Source organism: Echinococcus granulosus (assembly GCF_000524195.1).
Source record: "Echinococcus granulosus chromosome Unknown EG_S00018, whole genome shotgun sequence".
In the NCBI taxonomy this organism is placed as follows: domain Eukaryota; kingdom Metazoa; phylum Platyhelminthes; class Cestoda; order Cyclophyllidea; family Taeniidae; genus Echinococcus; species Echinococcus granulosus.
In genome coordinates, this window is record NW_020170398.1 from 1,254,209 (window position 1) to 1,273,793 (window position 19,585).

At 42.6% G+C, this 19,585-nt stretch overlaps 2 protein-coding genes across 2 annotated transcripts in view; both read right to left on the bottom strand. All coding sequences in view use genetic code 11, as the record gives it.

The window, feature by feature from the left end:
- Window positions 1–14,600, bottom strand: part of EGR_03538 (Tyrosine-protein phosphatase non-receptor) — a gene marked incomplete at both ends in the record, with an annotated part of 19,695 nt that extends 5,095 nt beyond the window's left edge. The window contains 9 exons of the mRNA XM_024492787.1: window positions 534–764; window positions 1,241–1,503; window positions 4,178–4,214; window positions 8,985–9,144; window positions 9,743–9,891; window positions 10,274–10,394; window positions 10,452–10,664; window positions 11,224–11,549; window positions 14,339–14,600. Of these exons, the coding sequence (XP_024352920.1) occupies window positions 534–764; window positions 1,241–1,503; window positions 4,178–4,214; window positions 8,985–9,144; window positions 9,743–9,891; window positions 10,274–10,394; window positions 10,452–10,664; window positions 11,224–11,549; window positions 14,339–14,600 (1,762 nt within the window). The remainder of the gene's footprint in view (window positions 1–533; window positions 765–1,240; window positions 1,504–4,177; window positions 4,215–8,984; window positions 9,145–9,742; window positions 9,892–10,273; window positions 10,395–10,451; window positions 10,665–11,223; window positions 11,550–14,338) is intronic.
- A 4,160-nt stretch (window positions 14,601–18,760) lies between these two features.
- The window catches only part of EGR_03539 (hypothetical protein), a gene marked incomplete at both ends in the record, with an annotated part of 9,126 nt that continues 8,301 nt past the window's right edge, over window positions 18,761–19,585 (bottom strand). The window contains one exon of the mRNA XM_024492788.1: window positions 18,761–18,867. Within this exon, the coding sequence (XP_024352921.1) occupies window positions 18,761–18,867 (107 nt within the window). The remainder of the gene's footprint in view (window positions 18,868–19,585) is intronic.

The following is a 19,585-nucleotide window of genomic DNA, read 5'->3' on the forward strand; positions in this document are numbered from 1 at the left end:
TGGGTCTTTAGGTGATAAAAATAAAAAAAGCAGTGTGTAAATTAGTCTGAAAATTTGGAAAGGTGACTTCAGGGCTGAGTGATGAGGAGCTTTATGAAGCTGTCCACGTGGTCCATAGGTGCTTAATATTTTAAAATTAATTTCATGCAATTTGTATATGGACGTAGCACCAGCATTTGAGTAAAACATTATTAGGAATCTAGCATAATTGCGTGCAAAATGCAATTATATTTTGTATTTTTTTAAATTGGTAAAAAAGGTACTCCAATTTGCAACTTTGCAAGTCATCAAAGCCTCTTTCATGCACAAAGCAGGTACCGCACTTCGATTCTGATTATGGTCGGCCCGCAGTGCTCAATCGGTTTACCCTATCATGCAAACGTCACCATGTGGATGGACAGCTGCGCTGGCACGAACAAGCAAAGTAGACTGTAGAGCGTTGAAGTGGTCAAAGCAACATTAAATGTTGACAGTTATGAGCTTATGCAAAGGTGGTGTAGACGCTGTCCCATTTGCACTGATGCCACAGTCACCATCACGAGCGCAGGCACGGACAGTGACGTTGATAACGAGACAGGCTGAGAGTCCAGCAATCCTGCATTTATGCTCTTTGTCCTCCGCAAATTCGCAGGTCCAATTCTTTTCCAAGTTGTCAGTTACCCCAACCTCGTATCTGGTGGTTAGCTCCGTGTTGGATGTCGGTTCTTTCCAGGTCACTACTATGTCCGTCGTGGATGCCTTCGACACTCTTACATCCAGTGGCACTATTTGCAATACCGACTAGACGGATCGTATGTATAATTTGAGTTACTGACACACATAGCTACAGTTTTAAGCCGAAAGGCCCTTTTATCCTCTCCATGTAACTGCCTCATCCGTAGATAGTGTGGACATTTTAACATAAGTAGTGACACTGACATAGCAGCGTCAGTTAATTAAATGCTGTTGTGACAGACGATTCAACCAAACTTGACGAGTTGCTGCCACGCTCTTTGTAGTGCTTTATTTGAGGCGGCTAAATCGACGTCACCCTCCTTTTGACCACAATGAAGGTGGACCTCTGCTCAATAGTTCGCTCAATTGTCGGTATAGTTGTGCAGGGTACGAGCGTTGCAAAGTCGTACTTGTGCCACAACAGGTAAGCCAACTTGAGGTCTTACATTCAACGACTTGAGGTTTCACGAACCCCAGACTTTGTATTGTAATAGCTGTGCTTTGCAAAATATCACTGTGAACTCACCAGGTTTGGTGTAGACGACCAATGGCTCCGATTTCAGACTGCACAACTTTGGATTCTGAGTGAAGCAGGCATCAATGGTGACATTGTAGGCAGTGTTGGCAATGAGATGGGTCACGGTGCACGAATTGGTCTTGCTTGTATAGCAGCACACCATAAGGCCCTCCGTTGATTTCTCGGGCTTTGCACACACAGTGTAAGTGTACTGATGCGGTGTGGAAGCATTAGGCAGTAGATTCCAGGTTGCTTCAATGCTATTGTGGGTCCTGGTTTTTAACACTAGGTTTTGGGGCACTGAAAGTCCCAAAACGTTGCAAAAATAAGTGAACATCAGAGCGGTTGAAAACAAGAAGGATTGAAGGAAGTTGAGCAAAGTGTGGCGGAAAAACGTGGGGTTACGGACATTGCAACTGCAAGTGTAATTGCACCAGTCACAACGAGGGTAGGTGTGACCACCTTCACAGTTTGAATGCGCATAGGCGAAGGGAAAGTTGTAACCAATCCGAGATTGGAGATCGCACATAAAGTGAGCTACATCTTCAATTTGACAAACTCGAATTTCTACTTCATTTCTGTCCTTCGCCTCGAATCCAATGGCCAATCCTTCCGATGCAGTTGGTGCACAGATCGCACAGCGGATTCATTTAGCCGCATTGTAAGTACAAATCCTCAATTCTGCCTCAAATTCGTGTTTTTTTGACATCTATTTCAGGTAAGTGGAGTTAGTAGACGTGCGTTACGCCAGTAAAGGGCAATTGCCAAAGGAGAATCTGTGTAAAGACCAAACTCGTAAACATTCCTCTTACTGGGGCAGGGTTGTAGCGTTGACACATGAGGAAGGGTCGCAAATAGAATGTCCTGCACTGGAGTCTAATACAGACGAACCTGAATGCGAATGTGACACAAATAGAGTGCAACAAATGATGCATGTTGTTGTTGCGTGCGAAGTGTATGCTGACGCCGACACACATGCGTGACAGGCTTGAATACAGACTGCGCAGGGAGTGTAGGGGAGAGAGACCGTCTTTATAGCATATTAATCGGTATTCGCAGAAATGAGATTGTTTTTTTTTCAACTTTACAACTTGTAGACGCCTGCTTCAGGTGCCACACAACGACGGATAGACGAATTCTGATTCTAGGCATTCAGGCATGCCTTGACCACTATTGTGGATAGGCTGCAGCTCTCAACTGGTGTTTTCGACTATGGAAATTACTTGTACGCATTTGCAAGACAAAAAACGTTATCATTTGGCTCATCATGGAAAAGCAAATTATTGTTAGGTTATGGCACATTAGTTTAAGAGGGCACGAACCTGGTATTGGTGTAGTGGTGGTTCTGCAAAGTAGAAGGCGCACAATAGTCTCATGCCATTAAAGTATGCGCATTTCTTACTCTTTTAAATATTTTCTTTAACTTAATTTGTTTAATAATGTATTTCTTGTATATTAATCTCAAAGCGGAAATACGGCGAAGCGTGTAGGACAAGCCCTGGAAGTAGTACACAATTTACAGACTAAATAATGCCCAGATGATTTTTAATTCAAAATATGAAGCACTTCACCTCTGCTTCCATCTGGAAAATTAAGTCGCAAAATAGCATTAGGATCAAGATGTACTCGTTGCCCTGAAACTATAATGAAAGTGATTTGTAAAGGAGAAGGAATTAACTGGTGTGTTTGTTGGTCCATTGGCACACACTTTTGCATGAGTATCCCATGTCCCTCTTCTCTTACAAAAGTAAAGACATTGGAGACGTTAGTCCACGGGCCCTCACGTCACTTGATCAAAGCAGTGGTGTTTTAGAGCACAAAAGTGTTTGCGTCTTTTTTTGCTAAAATTAGGGCTAACGCAATGCCCTCACACATCCACTCTGTGCGCCTCTGCTTACGCACCAGTCATTCCAAATTCTTTATTCTACACACCCTACACTCCACTCCAGTGTCTCATTGGGATGAAGGCTTTGATTACATCGGCGGCCTACTAGTTAGTCGTTGAGGGGTCTTTACTATTGATGACTCTGCTCGATCACGGTTGTGTTTTGGGTTGTGAAGAGTTCAGGTTGAGTTTCCTTCCTGGCAATAAGGAGAGCGTCCATAACTCGTTATCAAGAGGAGAAGGGTACAAATTCGAAATACATGAAGACTTAGCATTCCTGCAGCGAACCACATTACCAATAGCCCAAAACATTTGACTCAAAACCTACATTTATTTTTACAATTTGTCAATGACTAAATGAAATAGTCTAAATGATGACAGAGGAGACTTGCATATTTTCCTTAAGCAATGATTTTAAATTAAGAATGTAAAAGTTAGAAAATAAGTGCCTTTTGCGGTTTCTCGGGCAATGGAAAGCAGACTGCAGGGTAATGCAGAAACACCGTCAAAATTATGTGGTAGTCAAGAGAGTGTCAAGCGCATGTAGGACATAATCCAAGCGTCACTGCATTCGACAAATATGATGGTGCATCAGCTTTTTCCAGCAATCCAAGCACTGCCACCTCCTTGACTTTTCAGTGGCTCTGTGCAAGTAGCTAACCACTTGAGTGGATGAAAAGTGGATGGCTCAAATTTCATTATTCACAACAAACTCATCGCATTCAATTCCAGATTAGCATACCACACTGAAGTGCTTGCCATCGGCACAACCACCCTCTCTATAGGTGTGTATGTATCTACATATGCAAACGATATACCCAGACAAGATAAGTGGGACTTCGCTTTTTAATCTTAAGAGAACCGTTCTACCTAAAGCTTAGACAATCTTTTAAATTGCTATGCAGTCACACTGATGAAATAAAAGCTTCGAAATGGCTAGCAGTGCAATTCTAAAAGCGCAACACAAACGTCGGTGCACAAAAGCGTGTAAACTTGTTCAAGGGTACATTGAATTCTTAGAGCTTTCAAGGCGAAATAAACGAAGAAGATGCAGAACTTACGGATTATCTTTGATAATCTCTGGGAGTTGGGTGGAATCTAGGAAGCACAAAAGTGTTTGTGATCAATTGTACTTTATGCTTCAAAATTATCACCAACATTCGAGGTAAAAAAAGACAGAAAGTAGGAATCGTAGAAAAATGGACCACAGAAGCGGCACAAGATGAGAATGTGAGAGAAGTATTTCTGCAATCTGGTCCCCATTCTTATCGCAACAACTGCAATCTTGTAATAAAATGAAATAGTTCATACGAAACTGTACATCGTACACAGAGATAACTCAAATACTCCTCCAGTCCACATTCTTCATACTTCTGATAATGTTGCAATGCGGTAAGGACACGGTTAGTATTGATTGTAGAACAAGTGCAAAAGTAGTTCTTTACAAATGACTAGCCCACTTTATTTAAAAATTCTAACGCGGCAAAATGTTGTGCATGAAGCTAAGGAAATAATGTTTGAAAACTGATATAATTTGATTTCGTATATGGCATTATGTACTATTGTTTTGGTTTATACTTTAATGAAGGTTTTCTGCTTGAAATCTATTTTAGTACTCATTTTGGAGGCCACGAGATTATCGTCTCTGTACACTTACACCAATGCAGCTGCCTAGATATCTTGTCTAAACATTGCATAAAAGATTTAAGAAAATTCACTAACGTCAATTGCGCAATTCTGCTCAGGGCAAACAGGAACATGTTCAATGCTAAATTATCAAGCTGCAAGTGTAGATTGCTATAAAAGTTTAAGATTCCCAAAATACAATTTATAAATGTGATACTATAATTACTGTCAAAACCAGATTTGCACAAAACACAAAAACCGGAAGAAGAATCTACCTTCAATTTGGCATAAGCAGATACCAACCAGCGACGTTAAGTAGAGGCAAATTATACCCCAGAAACATGCATTCATCCTAATGGCACAAATCCACCTGACCACCAAAATTTTGTATGAGAAGTCGACCTTCTCAAAGGTTGCGAGCTTGACAATGCGGCGATTAAAACAAATCATGCAATAATATGTACTGATTGTCTGGCTGCCAAAAACTACAAGATGTGTCCTTTAAACCTTAAAATAATCTTAGATACAGAGAAGCATATATAAATTTTTGAAAGATATGAAACGGGGTATTTATAATAAAAAGACATTACAACGCAAGCATAAATATGCTTATAAAGTAAGAAGTGCATACTTAGCTGCTCATATTTTAAGTTTAGTAATCCCCTATAAAACTGAAGCAATGGCGACTATACCATGAATTACTAAATCACGAAAATTAGCAGAATGTGATTGCCAGACGGCTGGTGAATGAGACTGAAACAGCTATGCTATTGAAAAGAAAAACCTACTTAGGTCGTCTGAGATGCTGCGCGAAAATATAGGGCCATTTTCGGTATCATTTTTTTGCATAGTCAACTTCAATATTCAGCGTTGGCTCAAGCATCACACATTGTTAACCTCTCCTCATCTTAACATCAACTCAGAAATTACAATTACCAGTCTTTTCATTTGCTTGTGTTTTTGACAAAACCTGGGAACAACACTTGCGACATTCCTCCAAGACTTCAATATTCTTGGAATTTCACGCCAAGTGTGAACTGCAATGAAGAGGCGGATAAGAACCTGTAGGTTCCAGCTGTGAATTGTAGGATAAAGAGGAGATATAACGCTACGGACTAGCACATTTTGAGTAGGCTTGACAGTACCTAATCTGCAGCCATTATATCGTTTATTTTATTACTGTCGTTGCCATCCATTCCACACCCGCGATTTCAAAGCAGTCCACCGTTGCTGTTGTGAGGAGTAACTAGCAGCTTGAGATGGCAGCAAATAAGCGTATAAGCACTACTGATTAGTCCCTTCATGAACATTGTAAGAGCTATTGCCGGAACATGAAACCCACATTCTACCACCTTCGTTTCCATCTCGGGAGGAAATTAGGTTCACTCGACCGCTCCCCTTATAACAGTCCCTAACGCTGCCTTTAGTCCGGCAGTTATCCGTCCATGCAGACACCATTCGTTACAGTTGCTTGTGTTGTACTATATCTGGAGGGTGACTCAAGGGCTGCACCATTATGAAAGTCAACTTAATCAACAAGACTACGATCGTGAGACCTAACGAGGTGAAAAGACGTGTACAACACTGCAAGAGAGAATGGGTACCACGGTTAAGCCCTCCTCAATCAACACATTGCTGCTGGCAGGAACCCGTGCTTGAGTGCGTCATTGTGCAAGAAGAGAGAAATGAAAGGTAACAGAACCAGAAGGCAAAATTCGGTCACGTTGATTTGCATTACTTTGGCTTTTCCATCTAACCGTTGTACAAATGTATTAAATTTGAGAGGATTAACTGGTTTATTTAGCATTTAAGTTTTCTGTAGTGAAATCCTAACAGACAGTGCAGCAAAATGTGTATTTTGGCCTCCAGGTTGTAAAAGTTGTGAGCAAATGTGTCAACTCGACCACTCTTCGTCATATTTCAGCGCTGCGTCACGTTGTGACAATCTACCCCCACAGAAATTGGAGTGGGAGCGAGTTTGATTGAAGGTTCATGGCTCACCAAATAAGGCAGAAGTCTGTGCCTCCTCTCTAACTGCAACACGACACCATTGTTGATGAGAATTTATGATGAACGTATGGACGGAGTGGTTGGCTATTTGGATAGCCAGGGGGATGTGACACCGAGCAGAATCAACTTGCTGAGACCGAATTGACCACACTTTTAAGTCTTTCGCCACACAAATGAACAAATTAATTTATTTGGTAGGAATAATCAAAAAGGTGTTAAGAAAAGCAGAATGAACGGATGTAGGGAAAATACAGATGCAGAGCTGATAATGTGCATGCATTTCCCTGGTCATCTTCCTCCCATTTCAGCATTGCCTATCCACTGAGTGGCTATTAGAGAGGGCTTCGTTTGTTAGGCGGTCAGCAACTTTATTGAATCACAGCGGACGACTACGCAATAGACTTGTCAGATGTCAAAATGTGGAGACATCCCAGTTGTGGGCATCACTTTCAGAGAACACGAGATGGGTAAAACCGCCAAGGCTAGATGCAAATTCAGCCTTTCCTATAATGGTCTTTGCAGACACAGCCCTACATCCGTGACGGTAAGACTTGGCACTGGGTCCTAGGACTCGAGTTAGGAGTGACGTGGCACTTAAGGACTCGGAAGAGAGTGCAACTTGGTAGGACAATGACTTACAAGATCAACTGTACAGTCGAAATGTCTCATCATGGAACTAACAAAGAGCAGCACCTCTCGGAAGTTGCTGTCTTTAATATTTTTCTTCCCATGATTAGCTTTGCAGGCAGTAACACACGCCAAACCTTCAGCTGGACCATTCAGCCGCAATCACGATGCCAGTCGCGTGCGCGCATGTAGAGGTGCTGAAGTTGCTCAGTACTTGAGTGAATTCCTTAATCCACTATCTTGCCTATTTGTGGTCGCCCTCCCCATCCATCATTAACCCTACACAAATTAAATCCCTTGACATCTAAGGTGGTAGCGATTGGGCCCTATGTTGCATCAAGATGAAAACACATTACTGCCAGTAAATAAGCGAGTGTGTGAAAAGTGGAAGTTAATTTAAACCGCAAAGGCTCGATCATGGGACTGAAGACCAAAGAGATGGTCGCGTTGGATGCTTGAGATCACGAATGAACTGCTGTCAATGGACCTGACACAGCTGCGGAAAGAAGGAGGCGTTGATGGTGGTGGAGGATGCACCACCTCCACCTGAGGCCTCTTCAGTCCACCCGAATCCCCAGATGCCACCATGCCATGACATCATGCACCATACCATTCTCGAGGTCCGGCTGTCTTCGAACCTGACTGTAGTGAGGCTAAAATTCGTTCCTTGGATCTCACACCAAAAGGGCGAATGATTACCGTGTAGTCATGACACAATCATTCGCGAGGATATGCAACAGTACAAAGCACGTACACTCCCGGTAACAAGATGGCCTCCCAATTTTCACCGACATAGATGACGAAGCCCTCTTTCAGATTTCAGATTAGTGATACTGCAAAGTTACAAATGTACCTGAGAACATATTCAAAATATTGGACACAATCCCTAAGCTAGGAAGATTGTCCCTTTCTCTCGCAAACTCCAAGGACCCAGGTCACATCATAAGCCGAATGTTGGCTTAGCAACAAAAATCATAATGGCATTCCGTCAATCTGGGTTGCTGCAGGGAAAGACGTTTAACCGACAAAGCGTAGGTGTGTCAAATCATTTCCCTACTCAATTCTCGAAGTTCGGTTTGGAGGGTGCAACTTCGAGCAGTGACAACACGAACTGCACCATGCAATGCATAGACAGCCTTATAGCTAGTAAATTGAGTGGTTAAATCTTTTATTAAATCACGACACGTCCTCTGTCAGATTTGGTGAACCAGAGTAAATCCACTAAAAGCGGAATAAATAGCCATACGAATGGTTCAAGCGGGGATGGTTTCGTGGGTGCGCAGGCTGGACACGGCGGTGGCAATAATGCACCGATATTGAGTGCGAGCACAAAAATTTGAGGAATCCAGCACAAGTGCTTCTACATCACTTCTGCATCAGCCGTCATTATTATCTTTTATTCCCTTGGGCATCGTCCCACCATCACCACACCTCCGTACCAGCATCGCGGATTACCGTAAATCCAACTTTTTCATATTTTCACATTAGCACCAATTCAAATAAAGCCTTAAATGTCCTATTTCTGCATGTCTGTTATCCGACACCGTCTATTTGCGCTTTGCCTTTTCAGCTATCTTTCGAGATAGCATCCGTATAAAGTCTCACTGTAGATGGCAAGCAAAACCCAGACACTTTGCGCTGCAGGTAGGTGAGAGGAGACCTGTAGATAGGAGGTGGACAATGGTGAGGGCATAGTAGAATCTCCAGAATCATCAATGAAGAAATTGTACTGATTCCGTGGAGAACAAGATCCATTACCGAATTTCTGCAACAACATCATCGAATGCATTGCTTCCTAATAAGGATCCTCTCCTCAAACTGTTTTATGAAGCTTCTCCCTCTCTCTGCTAACGGCGCCTGCAAAAGAGAGATCGCAGAATTGGGTTTCTGCTAGCAGTTTTAATTGACGGCAGCCGTCTCCGCGACGACAGCACGGCGTATCAGCTGTTGAATGATCTACAGGTGTGGGCACTTGGAATGAGGGGAGGAAAGGTGTCCTAACATGCTTGCTACCAGTGTTACATGCATTTAATACCGTTGATTAAGGAAGGTGAAGTAGACCAGGGAGAAGAAACGAAATGAAGACGATTGAAGTCAAGTTTAATTGGCAAAACGTTTGATCAGCAGCGTGCAGCATTCCATTCTGCGGATGCTTTAGCAACAATGACTTCTCATCGTTTGTGAGAAGGGTAGAATAGGTGACTTTATACAGTGTTTGCACAGCTGGGTAGTATGAGGCCCCTCCGCACACCAGCGAACCTGCAAATTTCCGCCGACAACATACGTTCCCCATTAATGGGTCAAATGTTGTCGCCTGCTGTTGGCTACTTGGTGCCAAAATAGGCAACGCAATCCATACTCACGTTAAGTTTCTTAAAAATGTAAAATCCAATGTTGGGGAGATTGGCGGGTGATACATGCAAATGCTTGCACGGACGATGCTGCTGTTCTTTTCCATTAACCCGCAATTGCATAAAAGACGCCATTTTTTCCAAACACTTGGTGGCGCTTGCTGTAGTCAAAAATAAAGAAATGCCTGCGGTTGTCGCTGTAACATTTTCTCTCCGCCCTAAGCTCTTACAAAGCATTAGTAAATTACGTCGTGGCGTGCATCATAAACTCTTAACAGGCCAGTTTTCAGTCTACGAATGAATGTCATCTCCCTATCTTCTCTGTGTCGCATCGCCCAACTTTACAACCATTTGCTTTATTCTTATCCATTATGTGTGCTGGCTAAAAGCTCATAGAATACAGTCAGTATCTCGATAGCAGAATAAGAGAGATTTATGGTGGAACGACAATGGAAACTCATTACAATCCTTTTACAGATATTCCTACCTAATGTAAAAACCTCCATCTTTGTGCCTCCTAAATCCTAGCAGCATGAATTTTACCTTCGTAGTGTCTTTTAAGACAGACTATGCGTGGATTCCAATTTGCGATATCGTCCAAGTGCACTAAACCGTCCATTGAGAGGAGATTGGATTGCTGGTGCAATTCGACGCGAGATTCAATCTAAGCATTGACAAGGAAAACGAGGTGGAGAAAGTGTGCAGGATACATGGTGCTGACAAAGTCAACAACGATACTGTTGATGTACGGCTCAATTTCCAATGCGGGCATTGAAGGAGGGCAAGACGTGCTACTGTCAGTTAAACAACGATCCTCTCTCACCACAGTCTTGGCCAATTGTCCACGATAGCGCTGCTTCACTTCGTGAGCAGCATTGTTGGTAGTCGTCTGATTGGCGCCAAGTACGGAACAGATGACAGTGGGAATGAGGAGCTCGAAGCAGGGTCACCATTGCATTAGCAATATTTACCTATTACTGAATTCAGCCGGTTGGCAAGGCAGGTTAAGGTGCGACTAAAGTTGGCTTAGTGATGCAAGGAAGGGCAGATTTACAGGTGAATAGAAAGTCGTAGAGAGAGGGGGAATGACAGAAGCTAACTGGTACAAAGGGTTTATTTTTGCCACATTTTTCATATATCGCCCTAGCTAGTAGTCACGTAACCCTCTGTAAGGGTCGGAGTGGACAAAGCGTTTGACCTATTGCTGCAGTTATCACTTCTGGTACAAATCTTCAGACAGACTAGGAGGGCAGCAGTGTACAGTATGCAGTTGTGCACATCCGAGTCAGGCAATCACAAATAGCAAGCTCAGGAGAGTTGTTGACGATAACATGCTCAAAAGCGAAATATGAAGTTGCAGGAGAAAAACATCTTTACTTTATGCACGCGTTCGCAAAATTCGTCAAGTGTGGATTGTACGTTTTAAAGTTAATAAAATAGAGGTTGGAGCAAGCTTTACACAATCATAAGAAACACAACTTTGATTTACTCACCCGATTGTCACATTCATTGCCCGGATGTGCACCTTCCCCTTTCATCCCTTCAACTTCGGCGCAATCCTCTCGTATGAATGAAGTCTGATAGTCAATAACATTTGAACTGTGAAATCGTTGACAGGCTCGAACACACACTGTGTAAGGAATGCGTAGTAGGAGACCGTCAATCGTGCACTCCGCACCTTCTTTAGCTGTGCAGTTTTTCTCCACTGATCCCGCAACGTATGCTGCAACCACATCCATTGCCTTTTTGACACCTGGCGCAGTCCATGTCACTTTCACTGCGGTCTGATTTACAACTGCCAATTGGATGTTGCTTGGAGCTAAAACGTGAAAGTAGATACATGCAGAAACCCTGTTGCCTACTTGGTTCATGAAAGCTTGCGTTAGAGCAACTTAACATGCAGTCCTATGCTTATTTTTCTCTCTGTGCCCTGAAAGTTATTCCTATCACCAACACATCTTACGCAGCAGGGTCTTGGCACTTACTGCTATAAAAAAACACTTCACCTGGGGCCACATCTTATGCGACGGATTTGATACAACAAGCACATTACTTATATTATGTCGTCCTATTCCTGCTCATGCGACCTAACTGCATCATCATTCCACAGTTTCAGCAGTCACCTCTCCATGACATCAATTCGTCACCTCATGGGATTCCAATAACAGCATCTCTTTGAGCAGGTTCGCAAAAGTCCACTGCATTACGGCATTCTTCACTGCATCCATCTTCTCTTTATTTCCATTAGCTGCCAAACCCTTACCAACGTTAGCAACTGTTCATTCATCAACAACGCAATTCTTGCATAGCAACCCACACTACCTCCTGCAGTTGGTGGGGTGAAGGTGTTCGCTTCAAGTTCCGCCAGTGCAGTCAAATGGCTTCACTTTTATCGTATTCACTCATGATTCGCTCCTAAAACGGGACGCAGAACTTAACAATCGCAGTGGAAATTGACAGTGGAAAAGTAGCCGACAGTAGTCTGACATTAGTAGTGCTTTATTTGGCAACTTGGTGATTGCATCGTGAGACAAACCTCTTTACAATTTGTGCAGGCAGAATGGCTAGCAGCCACCTTCCACTTTACATTAGCACGCACACGCAACCAATACAGCTCGAGCCGTCCACTTTGACAACGCGGACAACCCTCACATAGGCTTTGAAAATATATGCCGCATGCACATACATGCATACACAACATCTAACACACAATCTGTGAAATCAGACTCCACCACATCTACATAATGACTTTTTAGAGTTGAAACGCCTACACGTCTTTTGCAGAGGCATTGAATTAGGGGGTACATTGATCCATCTCAATGCATGGACCTCATAATATGCATATATTTCATGTGAATTCTTTGTACAGAAGGAATATCAGCCCCGCATAGGTGTAAGCGATAATCAAAATTGATGACAAAATTTCCATTTGTCAAGCCAAATAAAATATCACTTTCTTAGCTATCGTAAAGCAGTGCGAAATAGCGACGCAGACATTCAATTGTGCATGTGGTGTCAGCTGCCATCCACCAAAATTGCTGCTCCTATACCATAACCTTTTCGAATCCATTCGATGCTTTTTTACTCTCTTACCGCATACTGCGCGTCTTCTGGACCACAGCAGTACTCACACCCACAACTCACAATGATAAACATGTGGTATGTGTCATTAAGTCATAGCAACACTTTGCAACAATTACATGGCGTCACATACGACTAATTATTGAACAGATTTGACCGGCATCAATGTCGAATCGGCTACACCCACCCAAGAAATTCTCGGCCAGGATGTATGCGCAAATAACGTGGGTGTGTGCAAGTCTCGCGGGACAGGGACGCAGATGCACATCGCGTCCTGAGCATTCCCGTCAAGTGGATTTATGTGCAGATGGGAAAAGGTGTCATTGAAGTCATTCCATACAAGTTATTTAAGGAGAGGTTACAGAGTAAAGACATATAAATAAGTGAAGAAAGAAAAACACATAAGTCAATGAAAAATGGGAGTGCGAGAGAGAAGAAAAGGTACTACTTTATTGAAAACAGTGGAGAAAAAAACGTGTGATTTGTAGAAATCAACGCGATGATAATGGGATGATAAGGAAGTAGATTGCAAAGACAGAGGTGAAGAGACATGAAGGAAGGGGGAGTGAGACATAACAGAATTTGAGTCAATCACCTAGAGAGAACGTGTGGCAGCCTCTACATTGTGAAGGAATTTACGTGACCTAAAATCTGTGTTCACGCGTAACAATGTAAGTGTGTGTGATTTAAAAACACCTTTTCCTCGTCTTGCTTCCCCATTGTCTTCAATTCCGTGCTCATTCTCAAAAGCACTGCCACATAATCTTACAGACGTGGTATAGAGTTTGCGCCTGTGAATCACACGAGCTGCATTCAAATAGCACTACTCAATTCTGCTACAAATTTGGGCTTCTCACATTAAACTCAGTCACATTTTTTAATTCATGCCATCTTTTCATGTGTCACTGCCACAGGGGCAGTGCGACATCACTGGCTATTCACCAGATGGGCTTTAAATGGAGAAAAACAAGTCAATGTTGTCCACCTTGCATGGCAATGGCCACGCGACTGCATACGCCATTGTTACATGTACAATAGGCACAATGGGATAAAGACACAGACGCTCAAAGCTTCTTGTGCTGTTGCATCTCGTGGATTCGCTGGTTAGATGACTAACGGTGAAGGAGCACTAGCAGGTGGTGTAGGCGTTGCCGTGAAGAAACGAAAAATGTGGCTGATCGCGAAATACGAATAGAAGGAAACACAACGCAAGAAAGCTAAATTCGATGATTTGAGTGAAAGGGAAGTCATGAGCATTCAAACCGTTGTGAAGTCCAACGACTTCATTTCCCTACTCCGACGCACGCATTTAGCAATCGCTCAATCGCCTTTGGTTCACAGCAGCTTCGGACAAGTTGTAATGTCCAATTCTACCACATATACGTACGACTAACATCCAAGACAAATTCTTCTCGTTGTTCAATTAATGTCATATATCAAGGCAACACTGCCACAAGAACCGTGTGATATTACTTGGCATTACATAAACATGCTTTGCATCGTGGACAACATGCCTATATTTCTTACCTTGCATGGGAATGTTTGCGCTGCTGCACACGGCATCGCTGCAAGTATAATCGCCTGTTCCGGAATTAGCGACGAACTCAAGCAGATCACCACTTGACACGAGTTGAGCATCAGCGAAGGAGGATGATACAGTTGTTGCAGTCCTTGAATGTGCGTGACAGGCTCGAACACACACTTTGTAGGGAACGCGTAGTAGGAGACCGTCGATCGTGCACGTCGCACCTTCTTTAGCTGTGCAGTTTTTCTCCACCGATCCTGCCATGTAAGCTGCACACACATTCATTTTGTCACTTTCACTCTCTGCCGTCCATGCCACATTCACCGCGGTGTGACCATTCGCAGTCAATTTGATGTTGCTTGGTGCTAAAACACATAACAGTGATTGTGACTAAACTTACTGTTGCCTGCTAGCTCCTCGCAAGTTGGTAGTCGAGTGCCTCAACAAAAAAAAAGCGCCTTCTTAAATATTCACTCTATTTGTCTACACCTACTGCCCCTGAATTCTTGCTCGAGATCCACGACATTTCTGCAATTTGATCTACGTTTTTTAAGTAATTGGACGCTTTTGCATCTTCGCATCTTTTAGACTATTCGGTCAGTCGCCACCCATTTACGTTGGGGTTATTTTTAATTCCACCCACCGAGTGTGCCTTGATTGTTATGGCAGACAGTCTGTAGTTCCCAAGCATTACTTATTTGCGTTTAAATTTTCTTGAACACTGTTGCAAGTGGAAGAAAGCTGCTGTTTGCATCATTGTGGAGAAGCGAATTAATGTTAAGTTATGGAATACTAGTTTTAGAGTGAATAAACTTGATGGCTTTGTTGCTAGGAGCCGACTGCAAACAGATGGTGCAAAAAAGATACAACATCAGTTAATTTTGCTCACTCTCTCATCTTAGTTGATGCTTTTTGGGAAAATTCGCACAGCCTGATTCCAGTTAATTACAAACATTTTACATGTCTTCATTATGACTTTCGAATATGGCAAATTGTATACGACGAGCCCTGAAATTATATACAATTTCCCAACTGAGTAATTTCCTAAGGATTTTTTATCCGGAAAGCGGCATCAAAGCACGTAACCCTGACTATAACTTTGGATTTCGGCTTCCTAATGGCATTTCGATCAAAACGAAGTCATTCACAAGTATATGAATAAAATGATTTGCTAGGTAAATGAATTTAACTGTTATGCTTGTCAACTTGTTACCTTTACTATGACCTCCTTCAGTGACACAGAACTGGAATTGGAATTACCAGTGCTTTTGCAGGGACATGGGACGACTTGGTTTGCTGCGCCTATTCAATTACGCAAGTACAGTTACCTAAGGCGTGGCTCCGCGGCTCTCACAACACAATTAATGGAATGTTATGTAAGAGCTTTGAATAGAACGAGAGCTCGGCGGTTATGATGTGCCTGCATCTGCCGCCATCCGAGATAAAGCTAATGCAGTACCTGCACACACCTTATCTATGCATCCTTGCTCACGCATCAGTCATCCTAAATTCATTTTTATCCGCCCTACAACCCACTTCATCATCTCACTAGGGTAAAAGCTTTGAATTTTTGATTCACTGCTAGCTATTCTTTAAAAGATTTTGGGTTTTAGTGCGCATGATGGGAAACAGCATCATCTCCATTTGCGTAAAATTTGTGAGTGTGTTTGGAGATAAAAGAGTACAGATTAAGCATTCTTCCTGTTTTGTACTATACGATGCCATCTACCGTTGACTATCAAAATTTTGGCAGAGAGTATGGTGTTTATCAAGAGTTATCAAAGGAAAAAAAATGCGATTTTAAGCAGGATTTAACATGATGTTTTAGTAATCCATCGGGGTATTGTAATCTTTTATCAAATCGCATTACAAATAACTCAAAGCCATTGTCCCATATCTCAGTTATTTTTGACAATTTGTAGGTAAGTGGATAGATTAGTCCAATCACTGGCACGGGAAATTTTCGCATCATTGCCGATGCTATGCTCGAAAGTAGGGTTCGAAGTTACCAAAGAAAAACCGCCTTACGTTATGCACGCATTTGTGAAAACGGTAAAATTTTAGATTGCATAGCTCTGAAATGGACAAATCAGAGGTTGGAGCAAGCTTTACAATACCATAAAAATCACAACTTTGATCTACTCTTCCGATTGTCAAATCCATTGCCAGAATGCGAGCCGTCATCTTCCATCCCTTCAACTTCGGCGCAATCCATTCGTATGAATGAAGTCTGATGGACAATAACATTTGATTTGTGCAATTGTTACCGCATCTTGAGCTTCACCGAAACACACAACTCTTAGGACTTGTTGAAAGGAATTGATGCAAATTTGCCACATTTCTACTAATTGATTTTGCGCAGGTTGCTTTGCACAATTTTGCAGAAGATTCCGCTACACATACACTGGAGAATCGCGATGTATTTGGCTGTCTTTAGCAGCATGGAACACGCAATAATGCGTAAATTTGCCGGTTCTTTTCTTCGGAAACACAATACCGAAATTTCAATAACAAAACGGAGACAGGAAAGCCCAAATGCATAAGCATACTCATGTGGAAAATATCAAATGAGCACTGAAATAGTGCTTGAGTGCTCTTCTGATGTATCTTTAGCCTTTCTCAATGTTGTAATAAAAATTACCGAAGTGGTGGTACATTCATAATAAGCAACGAGATGAAGGGAAGAAGAGACTACAATGGCTTAAATTCCTCTCAGGCACCGGAATGATGTACACACAGCCAGATGATACCTGTCTGCATGTGTATTTGTCTAGACGATGCCTCTGATCTCCGTGACATGCACTTCCAGTTGAGTGGATTCGCCCAACTGCGCTTCCTTATCCCGACTTGCAGCAGCGCTTGGAATGCTGCATACCAAAGGTACGATACTTCCCCCACTAATTTACAGAATCACCACTCCTGACACACCTACCGATGACATTGCATTCCCACTTAATTTTGTAAAAATGCACTCCTCATCCTTGGGTCACCCTACATCTAAGCTGTTTCACGTTGCCGTCTGATCATGAATGCCGGTTCAGTATAGAAACAGACAATCTTGAATCCGAATAAACAGTATTCGAGCAGTGATTATATAAAGAGAGAAGAGGAAAAGAGCACAAAGTTAAGAAGTCAAAATAGAAATCAAAATAGCAGACAAGTTCATGGTTTGCCTTTTCGTTGGTTCAAGTGAATGTGTTCATTTCTGAAAACAAGATAATAAACGTGCCTTTAGTTAAGGGTGCAGAGTCTATTCACTTATTTCGACTGTTGATAAAACACTTTCCTCTGTTGCTAGTTCGTCATAAATGTTACCTCTTTGAGCCTTAAAATCACGAGGTAAATGGCAACACTACATTTCAGGGCAATCTTTCAGGGTGTGACCAGCCTCTAATTCACATTTTCTGTGTTACAACTAGTCGGCTAGGTAAAACAAACATTTTTCAGTCTTAAGGCAAATAATTCACTACCTGGCATTCACTTGCTTGATACATTCATCACCATGACCAGTGTGTGCGCAAGTGTGTCACTAATACGAATAACACATTACCTTGATCAAGTAGGAATTATGGGTTTCTCTTTGGTGGTACCGGAGGACGTGCAGCTAAAAATGGAAAACAAGAATGCATCATTTACTACGCTTTGCAACCCAAACCAACTGCGATGTATTCGTAAAAACTTTCGGCTAAGCAATGTCATTGTCTATTCTATTAATCATGATGACAATGACCTGCAACAACGCTAAATTGGTTTAACTTGGCATTTAGCTGTAAGGCCTCCCTAATCGAAACACCTCCTGTCCACCATAAGCACTGAAAGATCATCTTCCAGTCTGTATTGACGAGAACGAGGACGGACAGTGAACAGAGATGACAATAGACGAGGGAGAAGGAAGGAAGTCTAACCATATGACATGTTGTAATTGAGCACTTATTTGCACGGACTGTTTTTTCCACTTCGCGTCCAAACCCTTCGACAGCACACATACGGTCTTACGCCTAACGCCTTCCAAATCTCGTGTACGTAAGCAATGAATGTGGCTTCTGACGTCTTAAGAGAAGACATGGGCTTTGCAGATGACTGCTTTTGTGTAAAGGCTCAAGGAACATGGAACAAAACAAAGTCACATGTCAGTTGATGTTACTGATATGCATCCATGCGATATTGAAACATCCTTCTACAGCAAAAAAACTATTTTCCATGTCGAATCCCGCTCCACTGCACGTAAGTGAGGATGCTCAAGAGTGTTCTGATAGTCAGCAACCGCAAAAAGAAGGACGATGAATTTGGATTGAAGCCGTTGTTACTGGAATCGGCTAATTTGTAGACGGGAATCATAACGCCTGACTAGCTGGTCGCGTTTGGCCAAAATCATATTAGTGATATCTAACCTACTGCTCTCATAATCCAGGCACGCAATGTGCCTAAGGGATTACAAGAATAATCCCCGATTGAATGAGCACATTCAGCGTCAACTTACGTTCCATTGCATTCATCTCAGACTGTTCACCAATATTCTGATACTCGGCAGCTGTGACAAAGGAGAACAAAGTTGTGGTTAAGGGAATTAGCCGGTGCCTTAACAGGAATCACAACATCTGCAAAACATATCATTATTTCCTAAAACCTGGACAGTGGCATCTGATCTACTGCTCGCAGATTACAGACATTTTTAAATTCGTCCAAGAATTCCAAAACCTTTTCCTTACACGGTGCAGCTGGTAATGCCTTTGGTCCTGGTGCGATTTGTTTCACGCCAAGATTCTCCTTGCCAAGGCAGAAGTCAATGAAGTTGTAGAGGAATTGTAATTGTGACTAAAAGTGCAATAGCGAATGGGGAATAAGAGAAGGTAGACAAACGTGCAACAACAAGGTAGAGCGGAGGGAGATAACGCACCCAAACTTGCACCAAGTTTGCACGCCACTTCCGCATCGCCAGAACGGTCCCAACGATGTCCACATTCTGTGGATTCGTTCGCAGACGATCAAGGAGAAAGCGAGCTGCCATAAACGTGCCCGTTCGACCGACACCAGCACTGAAAGTAGATACAGAGGCTTTTAGCCATCATTGTACCCACTTGGTAAGCGTTGCCGAACACTCTCGTGTCTACCTCAGTCTACATTCAGTCTTCTGTGCGCGTTGTTACCACAAAGCACTCTTTGAAGAAGCCATCCAGGTAAACAAACGTTTGTCTCACCTGCAGTGTACAATTGTCGGACCGCACTCAACTCCCATTGGGTGTGTCGCC